At 38.3% G+C, this 14,861-nt stretch overlaps 1 protein-coding gene across 1 annotated transcript; it reads right to left on the minus strand.

The window, feature by feature from the left end:
- Positions 1-972: 972 nt before the first annotated feature.
- Positions 973-11,631, minus strand: LOC129262846 (uncharacterized). Its single transcript, XM_054900833.2, has 5 exons — positions 11,513-11,631; positions 10,912-10,976; positions 9,650-9,785; positions 4,594-4,877; positions 973-1,868 (listed from the first exon to the last, which is right to left on the minus strand). Exons 2-5 carry the CDS (start codon positions 10,965-10,967, stop codon positions 1,808-1,810), a joined length of 537 nt encoding a protein of 178 aa, XP_054756808.2. The 5' UTR covers positions 10,968-10,976; positions 11,513-11,631; the 3' UTR covers positions 973-1,807.
- Between the last annotated feature and the right edge of the window lie 3,230 nt (positions 11,632-14,861).

Genomic DNA, 14,861 nt, shown 5'->3' on the forward strand with positions numbered 1-14,861 from the left:
CTCTCTCCCCCTTTCTCTCCCATTCTTTCTTTTTCGTATTTGTATTTCGCCCTACTGTTTACTGTTAATGACATCTGCTGTTAACTATTTATATCAAACGCGATAATACACATTTTCATTGTCCTTTACAGCAGTCACGTAGCTCCTTGCACGTAGTTTCTGTAGACATATATAGCCCTGCTGATTAGTTTGAAGTTCGATAGTGAAACTATATAACTTCCTTTAATCCCCCTCTCTCGTTTGATAGTAATCTTCATCTCTCTCTTTTCTCTCCTCCAACACACACTCCCATCACTCTCACTCGCCCCCACCCTCTCTCTTTCTTAATTTTTGACCCTCATTTTCTCTTTTCCATCTATCTCTCACACAATTATGCACTCTTTCTACCATTCCCCTCTCTCTCTCACACACCCACACACACATCCTCCTCTCTCTTTCTCACCCCCACACACAACACACTCTTCCTATCCCTCCCTCTCTCGCACACACACACTTCCTCCCCTCTCTCTCACACACAAACACACACACCCTCACACACAACGCACTCTTCCTACACCTCCCCTTCCACTCTCTCACACACGCTTCCTCATCTCCTTTCTCACATTCACACATACAGCACACTTTTCTCTCCCCTCCCTCACACACACACACACACACACACTTCCTCCCCACTCTCCAATACTCTCTCACACAATCCTACCCCTCTCTCCTGTCTCACTCACACACACACACACATTTTCCTCCCCTCCCGTCTTTCCATCACCCCCTCTTTCTCTCTCTCTTTCTCTCTCTCTCCCTCTCTCTCACACACACACACACCCTCACACTCTCTTCATTCGACCTCTCTCTTCCTCACTCCCACCATTTATCCCCATCCCTCTCTATCTTATTCATTGTATCACCCCTTGAAGTTGTAAGCTACCCCTTTTAGTCACTTTATCAAGTATTACTAGAATCAGTGACAATATTCTCATGGATATAATTTATTTTATGATAATTCGATATTTACATATTGAAATAAATAAATCAAGATAATACAAACTACAGCTGACTTAACACATAAATTTGTCTTTATATGATATTCCACAGCCCCTTTTACATTTTCAAGAAATATATTATATTTATTTTTTACAACACACTATCGTACCCTGTAAACTATAATCATGAGTGCCCATGTGCAGTCCAAAAGTCAAAGTACATAAATAAAAATGACCTTATTAAGATCACTGCGTTAATTAACTTGTCATCGTAGTCGCTCGCTGTTAGGCTCCCCCATCAGCACATCACTATGCCACCGGTCACCCCCTCTCACCCCCCCCAAAAAAAAATAATTAATTGCTTCCCTCTTGTTTCTCAAGGATTCGGGGGAAATACTTGTCAGTCCATTCCTAGACATGCAAAGTGTGCGTCAGCAAGAATTTCCACAAGCAGGAAAGAGAAGATTTCAGTAGCATTAATGAGTTGTCCATACGTCGTAGAGAGTGGGTCTTTAAGATAAAGAAAATTCATGTCGTATTCTTTTCAGATTGAAATAAAACATTGTTAAGCTGCTTTAATGAGTTGTTGATTCACAAGTTTTCCTTTAACATCAAAAGGAAGCACTTAAACAGCATCGATGCGTTGTCCATGCGCCACATATAGAAGACGTCCTATTGACGAGGCGTGCATCCATTTAGCATGTTGAGAACGAAAAGCATTCAAGCAGCATTGGTGAGTTACATATGACCTGTTGAGAGGGCGCCCTACGGAGTGCAGTATCCCTTTGAGAAAGGATTCTTGATGACCTTGCCCGTCTCGTCCTTGCAAGCTAGACCCTTTGAACATACTCCGAAGACCTTCCATGGTCCTCCGCACTCCTCTCCTTTCCCCTGCAGATCAAAAGAACAGGGAAAAGACAGTATGTCAATTCCAAATATGGAAGCAATTCAGTCTTAAAGAACAGTATCTGGGGTCAATAACCAGTGAGTCTGTTTATCCAGAAGGTTTAGATGATGAATCGTTGTCCTGTCTTATGCAAATGAAGAGTCTCAAAGGACAGTATCTTGGATTAACAACCAGCCAGTCTGTTGCTTCAGAATGTTCAGATGATACGTAGTTGGTCTATCTGCATGCAAATGGAGAGTCACAGAGGACAGTATCTCGGATCCACAACCCGACAAGCCGGGCTGTCGCCATGGTCAAGGTTGCTGATCTGGTTTAGGCTAGGCCTATGCGTTCCTTAGCATTTCAATTTAAAACCATTCTGATGTTCAATGACTCCGGATGATAAATGCAAAAAAGGAGGAAAATGAACAGTTCATTATTTTACTTGTCCGTGACGTCTTCATGCTTGATTTGTAGACTTCAATGGTATCTACCAAAAAGGCCGGTGTGCAACGGATAAAATGCCACCTTCGAAACGTTGAGAACAGCAAAACCACAACAGTCAGCCTTCTTGGGGCATAATGTTTGGCAAGTTATAAGTCAACGTGTGTCCTAAATCAAAAGTCTGAGTATATACTAAGTTGTGTGTAAAATATGTGTAAGCAGCAGAGACCCCGTTGAGTCATGTGGTAGGTTAGTCAGTTAGTTTTGTAGAGATTGTCAACGTCCAATGGAAAATTCTCAAAGTGTATGTATGTAGCTTAGGGGTCCCGAATTAAAATCTGGTCACTGGTCAGGTTCAAGGAAGCCATACAGCTGGGATGTTTAGCCAAGTCGATAGAAGGTCGGTAGGGAGTCGCATACGCTTGCAAGAGTCCGCAAGTAAGTCGTAATGCAATCTGAACCATCATAGAACAGGATGTAGAGTCATTGTATATATAGTCCGTCTATGCAAGCTTACCACCAGTTCCTGTAAGGTCAAAGGTCAGACAGTCAATATCAGTTGGTCCTATACTTTGTAAATTTTGGTAGATGTTCATATAAATGTCAGCAGGTTCTGGGACCCGGTCTGGGACACGTTCACAATAAAAAATAGCATCATCTCGATATCCTATATCATGTACATATTATTCTTACATGTCTTATGCAGGTAATTATTCATTCACTTTAATAATAATTGCTGGATTTATGAGGCGCTTTTTGCCTGAGGATACAAAGCATTTGCTATTATTACCCCGGCTTTAGCTCGAGCTACCATCACCGGCGCTTAGTGCATTCAAGGAATTAATCCTGCCGGTTACCCATTCACATCACCTGGGTCATGATTTTACAAAATCGGGTTAATCTAACTGCAAAAAATCTACGACGATACAGTAACAATTAGGCTTGGTATACAGACTTTCTCATGAAATTAGCAGGCCTATTAAGTACAACTATTTTTATTCATATAGAATTTACTTACTTATTTATTCCTATAATAATAGTAAAAAATACTGTCAACTGTGATATTCATCACATTCCATACACGAGTGCCGGTATGCATATGCTCTCTGTCGTAAGATTATCAAATCCCTCATTTTAAACTCGTCACATTTAATGAAAATTGACTGCGATAAAAACATAATAAACATGATAAAGCTACAAAATCAAAAGTAAGACGTCAAAGGCCATTTTAAAGTCATATTATTTAAGATATTTCCTCGGGAAGAAAGAACATAAAGAATGAGGTAGTTTTCTATAAGGGTACGTCTTGCGATTGTTCTCAAAAAGCCATCGATAACAGCGTTACTCTACGATTGATGATTCCTAAATAATATCTCCCATGACAATCGACCCACGTAAATTACCCCCCACAACAATTAGCAGCTGTACCTTACTTATTTTCACAGCATAAAAGGATTGTGTAAACGACAAAAACTGTCGTCACACATTTTGCAGTTATCAGGAATAAAAGCCAAAAATGTTGAATTTATGGCGTTTTGATTACAGATCAATAGACATTGAATGAAAATGAATCATATTCAGTGGCAATGCCCTCTGCTGACTCTCCATATGCTTTCAGTTTATGTTATTAAGATATTCATATCTGACAGAGAATTCCCTCGATCAATTTCTAAGTAGTTCATCATGTTTAGCCCATCCTACCACTGTTCAAAATAATTTAAACAACGCTGTTTACTATGTGAATCGCACAGTAGTTTTTCAAACAGTTTAAACAAGTGTTTAAAATCTTAAACAACCATGCTAAAAATTATTGATAATTATTCATTTGAATTTAAACTTTGTTGTTTAAGATTTAAACACTTGTTTAAAATGTTTAAACAACTACTGCGCGATTCACATATAGTAAACAGCGTTGTTTAAATTATCTTTAACAGTGTATGTAGAGAAGCCCATTGGAAGTTATAAGCCTTGATGTTACAAAAAAAATTGCACTCAGCAATAAGAAGAACATATTAAATCACGTTTAATAAGGAATGAAAATATTATTGATTAATCTTTTAGAGAATATTCTTTATTGTCCGTTGACTAACTGGATTATGGTCTTTGCTCCAGGCTAGGAATCTGGTTTAAGATCTGGTCTACTAGGTCCTTAGTGTAAGATAGACCTGTCAGTAATAGGTCCAGGGTGGGTCTACTGATTCGAAGTGTAGTTTGGAGAATGGTCTTATTGTCTAGGACCCCTGTCTAAGACCTGATCTAGCAATGTCCTTGAGTATAAAGACCTACCAGTAATAGGTCCAGGGTGGGTAGTAAGGATTCGGAGGATAGTTTGGGGTCTCAGGATAGGTCGGTGTATCAGGGTACGTTGGTTGATCGGGATACGTCGGTCTGTGTGGATAGTTCGGAGTCTCGACGGTCTTCTTCGGACTTTTACAAGCCCCAATTCTCATTCCGAATGGGTTCATGCTGTTCGTCGAAACCACTGTTCCGGTCTGTTTGTCCTGGCATTCGAGTCCCTCGGAGCACGTCCCCGCTGTCTTCCATGGTCCGCCGCATCTTTCATCTATTCCCTAAAGGTCAAAGGTCAATGTTTAAGGTTAAGGACAGGGATAGAGAAGTGCCTATAATAATAATGAACAATGATAATACATGCGATTTGTATATAGCACACTTTCCGTCTTGATTAGATGCTCAAGGCGCTTCAGAGCAGAACAATTAACAAAAACAATTTACATATAATACATGTCTGAACAATAAATCAAAGTCTATCAAAAAGCACACTTATACAGGTATGTTTTCAGGTTGCCCTTGAAGGTGGTCACTGAAGTCTGGGTTTTCAAACTATGTGGGAGAGAATTCCACAGGCTAGGCCCTGCACGAGCAAAGGCCTGTTCCCCACATGATTTCTTGGCAAGTGGAATTTGTGAGAGATTAGATGATGATCATCTACGTAACGAGACGGCGAGAATATTGATCTCACAGTGCCGAATTATAGCATGTTTGCAAGTCGACGTGGCGAGATATTTTCACTTCGCCAAGTCGATTTTATATCCTTGTTATGTTGAAATGATAAGATACATTGTCTTGCCAAGTCGACTTAAAAAAGGTTGTTTGTCGTCATGGCGAAATAGCCTACTTGATAAATGTAATTCATCATGGCGACATTATATGTTCATAAAGTCCTCTTCGCAGGGCAATGTGTCTCATAATGTCGACATACAAATTATCATAAGTCGACTTGACAAATATCCTATCTCACCATGTTGTCTACATGCAACTTTCCACGAGTCGACTACACAAGATATCATGTGTCGACACGAGATGTTTTATTAGCTGACTTGGACTTGGCAAGATAAACGTATCTTGCAATGTCGACATAATAATCTCTTTAAGCAAAATGACACTCTAAAGCTTCCGCAAACAAGGCCTCGGACAGTGCTCCTTTTTTGTTACACTGCCAGAATACGGTAAAGGAGATCTCGCTCTGTGATGATTTACGAACACAGTAAATGTATTGTCAAATGTCCATCATGACAAAGAACGTCAGATAAATCTTTGTCGAAAATTGGTAATCAAATAAAAACGGCAATTTACTTCTTGATTCTTGAAGTCAGCTCTGAAACTTAAGACAAAACTGCTCATTTGGCTCACCAATCACACTGTTAGAAAATTTATCCTTAAAATAAAAGAAGTTCTTGCAGCAGAGTCTCGAGAACACATGTAATCTTACCAGATTGCTTAATTTTACAGGAAATTGGTATTTGGTGTATGGAACCTTACAAAGTTCCTTCAAGAAAACAGTCTTCCCCTTTTTAAACAGACCTGTTCTGTTAAATTGCAGAAAAATTCCTGTTTGATGAATTTACAGAATGATTCTGTTATAGCTATCTGCAAAAACTTCTTTTATTTTAAGTATAGATTTTCTAACAGTGCATATTTCCGACCAATTTGGGGATGCTGTGTGTATAATTCTTCATAGTCAGCACCCCCATGTATCCTTGAAGATATGTAAAAATGAAACAAAAATGTAACCAAAAAGACCTTCATTTTGCAGTGAAACCCTTTTTTTTTTACTATACAAAGTTCAAGAAACCAATTTTACGTCTATTTTGTAAAGATTTTTTTTTGTTTTTCCAATTTCTCCGTTTCAATTTGACTTCCATTTTGTAGTGAAATTTTTTTTTTTTTTGCTTTTCAAATTTACATTAGCACCCCACTTAAAATAATCTTTCACAGGGCCCTGAAGACCTCCCAGTGTTTGAATTGCTATTTTAAAAATAATTATAAACAAAGCGACATGTTATTTTTAGTCAGCTGACTTTGTTAATTTGACGAACATTTTCAGTATATATTTAATCCGTTCTTGATCCTCTGTGTGTCACAGAGCGAAAACTTCCTGATATCATTCACTCTTATTAATAATAGTTGGGCAAAAAATGCCCGACTTTTACCCAACCCTGGGCAACAAACTGTCCACGCAACTATTGGTTAAAATCTGTCCAAATTGGGTAATAAAAACTAATAATTGGGTAATAAATTTGCTCAATTAGATAATAATTGCCCAGAAAATATATGTATTTTTTACAAACATATATTACCCAACACAGTGGACAGTATATTGCCCAACACGTTAAGTGTGTAGGCCTGTAAACGCGATGCCGTGCTGACATATCGAATAGCATAGAGGCCTTGGGAAGTAGAGTTATTAGGTAAGGACCTAATAAGGTTCTATATGACATTTGCTCCGGTTACAATTGCTCCGATGAAAAATCTGCAAGATTATCCAAACATAAATCCTAGCCCCCAACACTAAATAAACCCTCATCTTAATATTTTCATTAGTCTGAACCAAAAAGTCTATTGCACTCCTAGCTATAACCCTATGCCCTCTGAGATATTACAAGACCTAAGCAAATGTCGCAGGAGCAAATGTTGTGTCACCCCTAAGGAGTCACCCCGCACCCCCCCCCCCCCTCCCTCCCCATTGTACTGTCGATTAGAATTTATCCTTGAAACGTTCTTAGGAATACCTAAAGATGCATATAGATCTTGGCTATCTAAAATCAAGAAAACTTGCATTCTCGGTATTTCTTTAACCAACCACATTCTTGGTTCAAATACGAACCAAGCAACGGTTGGATAAAAAAAAGAGAATCTCAAGTGACATTGAAATAAATTTTGGTTTAACCAATAATTGATTAATAATTTAACCAACTTATAGGATGGTTAAAAAACATGGGACCTTTGGCAACTCCATGGTAGATGGCGCAATTCAATATGTCAAATACATTGAAGCAAAATTTACTTATTAAAATGCACAAACCCTTCAGAAGGCTAAACTCTTTCTTAGCATTTCATACCTTTTCACCTTAATTCTCTCCCCCCCCCCCATTTCCAATCAATCTTAACAATTAATATAAACGCATAGGTTTGGTCATCCGTTACCGCCTCCCCCCCCCCCCTTGTTTGCGAATATTGAGAGATTTGAGGTACATTTTGTTAATCAATTTATATTGTAATATGAATTGGTGAAACGCTTGTAATACCTGCGGTTTTGTTTTTAAAAAAATTGAAGATTAAGATTATCAATCACTTTAATCTTACTCGCTAGGATTAGCGGATTAAGTCAGATTTGCTTTCAAAGTACATTGTAATGATTTGTTGTTCGAATAATTACAAATGATCAGTGAGTTTGATGGCTAATGAACTTGGATAGATGTTTCAACCGGTATTACTCCGTATTACTCTGACAGAGGTTTCAGCAAATTAGTGGCAAAATGAAACAAAATTGAATTGGCGGAAAAAATAAGCATTTTAAAATACAAGGTACTCCAAAAAGAACAGTAAAAGAAAACTACAAATTTCATCCAATCAAAATAAGTCAAATATTTGTAACATTTCAGTCAAATCTTTTTGTAGCCATATAGATATATCTCTAGGGTTGAAACTCACCGGTGTTTTGTTAAAGTAATGTTCGAATTGCCCTTTTTAAACTAGTTATCCAAATTGCTGAGAGGGGGCGCTTTGTGTTTTTAGAATAAAATTCCAATTTTGATGGAGAATCAACGAATGGTTCAAGGGAGATTGAATAGTAACTGTTTTGACAGATTGGAATGTTATAAATCATTTTAATATATTTTATATTTATTTCCCAAACTCCTTTCAAAGTGTACAGTCTTGCTCATAGCGTAATCAACGTGGAGTGTACATGACAAATCTCGTACAAGTCCCCAGCGAGCAAAGAGCAACATTTTTTTAAAACAAAAATCTGCTTTTGTTATAGAATTGGGCATATATATTGAAAAACAATAACATCATATTTTACCCTTTTCTCATGTTTCCCTTGTTTTATAATTCTCTTTTTTTTTGGTCGTGGAAGTTTGTTTTGGGGGTGGGCCGTGGCCCCAAAGCCCCAACCCCGTTCCGGATCTGTACACCAGCTGTAGGGGATCAAGGTTGGAGGAAATATGGCCCGTGCCCCCCCCCCCCCCCTTGAGAGCCATAAAACAAAGTTCACGATTCTCTTTTTTTTTGGTCGTGGAACTTTGTTGTTAGTGGAAAATGTCGTGCATTCGAAAGTGTAGACCTGTTTTTCCTTTATTTTTTTTTATTTCTTAACAAAATTGCCCCTCCCTGGATTCTCCCCTTGAGGAAGACACAAGAGAGAGAGAGGGAGGGAGGGGGTATTTACCTTAGAACATATTTGACAGCAACCGCATGCATCTAGTATAGATCGTTGGCCTGTTGGGGGTTGGGGCTTCCCCAGGGAGGGATAAGAGAAATAGAGGGGGTGGGGGTATTTACCTGAGAACGTATACTTGACAGCAACCGCATGCATCTTGGACAAGTCGTTGGCCTGTTGGGGTTTGGGGCTTCCCCAGGGAGGGATAAGAGAGAGAGGGGGTGGGGGTATTTACCTGAGAACATACTCGACAGCAACCGCATGCATCTAGGATAAGTCGTTGGCATGACGGGGGTTGGAAGAGAGAGGGGGATGGGGGTATTTACCTGAGAACATACTTGACAGCAACCGAATGCATCTAGGACAGGTCGTTGGCCTGTTGGGGGCTGGGGCTTCCCCAGGGAGGGATAAGAGAGAGGGGGTGGGTATTTACCTGAGAACATACTTGACAGCAACCGAAGGCATCTAGGACAGGTCGTTGGCCTGTTGGGGGTTGGGGCTTCCCCAGGAAGGGAAAAGAGAGAGAGAGGGGGGGGGGCGGGGTTATTTATCTGAGAACATACTGACAGCAACCGCATGCATCTTGGACAAGTCGTTGGCATGTTGGGGGTTGGGGCTTCCCCAGGGAAGGATAAGAATGAGATGGGGTGGGGTATTTACCTGAGAACATACTTGACAGCAACCGCATGCATCTAGGACAGGTTGTTTGCCTGGTGGACATGATGGGGGTTGGGGCTTCCCCGGGCATCTGGCATTTGGGAGTTCACTCCAACATGGACAGCTCAGTCCCTGGCAGCTGATTAAATAGATAAGCATTTCTTTAAGGACAAGTACAACCTGGTAATCGGGATGATTAGTTGGTTTTAATTAAAATAAATAGAGAAAAGATATTGTTAAGGTCGTAGGAAAATCCGTCATAGAATGACGAAGTTATGAATTTCAGAATTTTTTTATTAATTATTATTTTGTGACTTAACTGATGAGCGAGGAGCTCCTCTCTTGTGTGATGTAAAGTCCCCAAAATGCAATTAAAAAATGACAGCGAAAGTCAGCGATTATATTTCTTGCGATGAAAATCGGCCTGCATGTATATATCATCAGATACATCATCAAATACTAGTATATCATAATTTTTATTTATTTATTTATTTATTGGTATATATGCACATAAAAATTGACCAGCAGCACAAGCTGAAAGGGTGCATTACATACTAATAATCCATTTAAAAGGGGAATTTATCGCACATGATATTTTGGAAAACTCCTTGCATATGACGTCACGTTACAAAGTTTTTTTAGATAATCAAAACTCTCAAATTCTTTGATGAATTTTCACCAAACCTTCTTGAATATAATTCTTTAATTTTCTGCTTTTATCAAAACCACCTAATCGCCACGGTGAACTGCCTCTTCAATTCACTATTTGGTCGACTGATTCACGCAAATTTTTGATAATTGATTTAAAAAAAAAGTAAAAGGCAAACTAATTTGAAAGATGCTATTGTGAACTTGGAGAGTACCTTGTTTATGAAGTTCCACTCACATTTCTTTATGACTGAATAAATGAATAATAATAAATAGCTCCAGGAATTATCAAATAACCAATCATAGTAATGTTTCTCTCTAAAAATCGTCTGAAGAATAAAATAGATTTTAGAATGATTTTTTTTTTCAAAGTGACACTTTCTTCCTCTATGTCAGGTAGGGCTGCATAATTATTTCACTTTCTTCATAATAACCAATCTCTAAATAATGGATAATCATGGTGGATATTAAAACCTTATTTTGATTGTTTTCCCCATATTTGTATTATTCGAGATTTTCTTTTTTCCTGAAACTAAAAAAATAAATTTTGCAGTTAAAATCATTTTGGTGTTTATATGTGTGAAGAAAAAGAACTATTATTTAGGGATAATACTTACTTCTCAATGACCGCAATTACAACCGTCAGTGCTAGTAGTTTTAGTTTTGCAGCCATCTTTGAACTCTGTGTTGGATGATTAAAAAAAACCATTAACAACAATTGTCGTACCAATTAATGGTGTTCACATATGGGGTGAAGTACTAACCCTAGAAATTAAACAGAAATAGAATTACGGTGACGACGCGTGGGCAAAAGATGCACGAGAAATTAATAAAAAAAGTATATTCATTGGAAAAGGAATATAAAGAAAGAAGTATAAAACGGAGTGATCTTGATCATATAACATTATAATATCACCATGATCATGATAATTAGTCAATATGTTTTTTTTAATATGTCGTCATATTTCGCCTTGCCTCTCATATATCCCATGTGCCGCCAATGATTAGTCTGCAGGCACAGACCCTCATTGAAACCTTGATCAACAAGTGGGTTTCCACGCAAAGACTAACACATACAAAACTTGCTGTTGAGAGAGGGCCTTCAGTACACAAAAGGCATCAGTAGGCTGCACATTCAGACCCTTAACTCGAGTCAAGGGTTTGCACAGCAGACTAGCAAATGAATTAAATAGAGTAATTGAGATATTGAAAACTCACCTTCTTACTCCGATAGTCTACAAACAAAGCAATGTGAATTGCGTGAGGTATCCCTATCTATCAGCTAGCTGCATTCGACGAACTGCAGTTGTCTACGCATCCGATCCCTTTCGCATACTAAAAGGCAGGAAAGTGCATTACGCATTTATGTACCAGTGTAAAATCAAACGTTAATGCTGCACGTGATTAGAATTAAATCCATATGGATTAATACATCTCTCACTTGTATTAATCGTGGTTAGACGTCTGTCAACACTTTTAGTCTCGAAGATTATCTCTGCCTTTTTTCGTGGAAATTTCAGGATTGTGTAATCAGAGGAAGGCGAATGACCTGTACTTTTCATTTTTGTGCATATATAGACTATTTGTAAATAAAGGTTTATTCCACCCCAGTAAATGTTGATTTGAATCAAAAGAGAAAAATCAAACTAGCATAAATCTGAAAATTTCAAATCAGAATGTAAAATAAGAAAAATATGCAATTTTAAAGTTTTGCTTATTTTTTTTACAAAACATAACTCAGTATGTATGATATGCAAATGTAAGAGTCGATGATGCCTCTCACTCTTTCTTTTTTTTTTTTAGTTTGAAGTAAGGATTTTTATTTATTTTTACAATAATGACCAACTTGACTGAACCACAAAATAATTAAACAATGACAATTCCATATGGCATGTGTTCAGGAATACCTTGTTTGAATTTATTTTGGTTTTATTTCATTAATTTCTATATCCATTTTTTGTTTGAACATACAAATAACAAAAACATAAATACAAAATACAATTCCACTGGTGGATCCAGGGGGGGGGGGCACATCTGGTCCATGCCTTCCCCCTTGAGAGGCATAATAAACATTTACAATGTAAATTTGCCGTTCTAACACAAATGTGCCCCCCCCTTGAAAACGAGGACCATTTTTTTCTTGCTTGTCAAATTTTCCGTGGACGAAAATGACCTTAAATTTGGGTGAAAACATTTTTTAAAATTCATATTTCATACAATATAATACAAAATAAGTGGAGAGTAGGTGATGCCATCAGTCCCCCACAATAGGAGCACGGCGTAAATATAACTGTTTTTTAATTAAGTGATTGTAAAGCATTTCGTAACTTTCTTATTTCACATCCGATTTTGATGAACTTTGATGCTTGTGTCATTTTACACTTTTTATTCAACCCAACTGCCTCTTGGATTGGACTTGCCCTTTAGATATTCTAATTCGCTCTATTTTAAAAGGTGGCATGTAGACAAAACGTACTTAATGAATAGAAGCCTGCAATGATTGGGTGTAATTGCATGTGCGGTGGTTGATGAATTTCGATTGGAAGGGGGACAGAGTTTGCCAACCATATTTTTTTCCAATCGAAGAAATAAACAAATTATTAAAAAGAGAATGAAAATAGGGAAAGGATAAAAAAAATTGGGGCGAAAAAAAGAAAAGAAAATGGAATTTGTTTTGGCTTGGTCTTGTAAATATCTCTATATTAAAGGAGCCCCTTTAATAAAAGGGAAGTTTTGAAGAATTTAAGGGGCAAGCCCCCCCCCCCCATCCCGCCCTGTTTATAATAATGGCCCGATGCCAAGCTTCTCATTATCACGTGATTACGATGACCATGATAGTAACAAAGACAGGAAATTAACTAATTAAAATTATAATTAGCAATTAAGTTTGCGGTAGAAAACTTGAGCCATTTCGATTTTGAAATAAATCACAATTGAGAGAGATAGCCGGTTTTAAACACCTCTATCTTGCACTTTTTAAAGTCTATTTTTAAGCCCCCCCCCCTACCGATCCGACATTGGGTCTGCAATATATTCGTTTTAAATAAAATGTTTTTTTTAAGATACACTATTTCAAATGTTTCATATATTTCGTATATTAAGGGAAATTGTGAACGCCCCCCATAAAAAGGGGCGGATGAAGTAAGCGGGTGTTTATGGGAGATTTACCCCTCCCCCGAAAAAAAAACTCCGCAATGATTAAAATTGTATCAAATTATATAAGATGAGAATCATAAATGCATAAAAGTGTGGAATTTTGGTTCATCGCACAATTCAGGTGATTGTATCAATATTATATAAACATTTAATGTTATTGATGAACACGCTACAATTAAGATGGTGAGAAAAAAATATCTTAGCATGCTCCTGATTCTCAGGGGAGCGTCTGATGAAATGACCTGTCAGACGTTTAATCCGACAGTTACCATGGTAGCAGTGCTTCACAGCCAATCAAAATCAAGGAACTTTGTCAGATCTGACAACGCGTTAAAGCAAAATATTTATGAAATTATCCCCATTCATCATAAATTTCCAAATGCAACACGATTTAGTGGAATAATTAAGAGTAAAGTGTTGGAAGAATAATGGGAAATAATAATAATCGTGAGATTTCCGTTATACATTGAACGTACTTAAGACAACATGATTATACCAGGGGCGAATCCAGGAATTTCCAGGGGGGGCATTGTATACAGAAAAAAACTAAGCCTCAAGAAAGCTAGGCTTCACTCCAAATTAATGGTGATGATGAATGAAATATTTGACAAGCAAACAAAATAAATAAATAAAGGGGGGGGGGGGTCCTCACTTGCGTATGCACAACATATCCCCTTACAAAGATTTGTTATGGCTCTCAAGGGGGGGGGGGGCGTTGTGCCCCTTCCTGTAACCGCCATGGACTCGTACATTCACAAGTACGACACCAACTAGAAACCAATCGATAGTAGGTCATTGGTAATAGCGTTTTACATTTGGTTAATTTGGAGTTGATTTTGCCTCGATCTATGTCAGGGGCCGCGGAACGGTTTTCAAAGTGGGGGGGGGGGGGGGGCTGAGCCAAAAGTGGGGGGCTGACCATGCTAAAAATCACAATCATATGGTAATTTTTACGTTTTTGTACACGGTTTTGAAAAAAAGTGGGGGGCTGAAGCCCCCCCCCCCCAGCCCCCCCGGTTCCGCGGCCCCTGTATGTGACTGTGAAAAAAGGGTGATCGACGCACTTTTTTGGGTTCAAGGGCTGTTGAAAATATAACCTCTGTTGTGCGATTATCCTTATAATTAATTCATTCTCATCAAGTAAATTCATTGTGCGAACTGGTAGATTTACAGCAAGGTTCTGCCGTGGATATACTTTATACATGGAAAATGTTGATTATATGGGGCGTCGATACGGGGGGGGGGGGGGGCGGAGTCAGTGCTGGGTAGTGGGTACCCCCTGAGAAAAGTGATATGTGAAAAGTGAATGTGTTCTCTTTCTTCCCCCTGTGCACCATAGTAATGACACCAAAACCCAGCTCCACACATTTATTTTATATTTCATTCGCAACCTTCACACAACCCGCCAAAA

This window comes from Lytechinus pictus, chromosome 6 (assembly GCF_037042905.1).
Source record: "Lytechinus pictus isolate F3 Inbred chromosome 6, Lp3.0, whole genome shotgun sequence".
Lineage (NCBI taxonomy): Eukaryota > Metazoa > Echinodermata > Echinoidea > Temnopleuroida > Toxopneustidae > Lytechinus > Lytechinus pictus.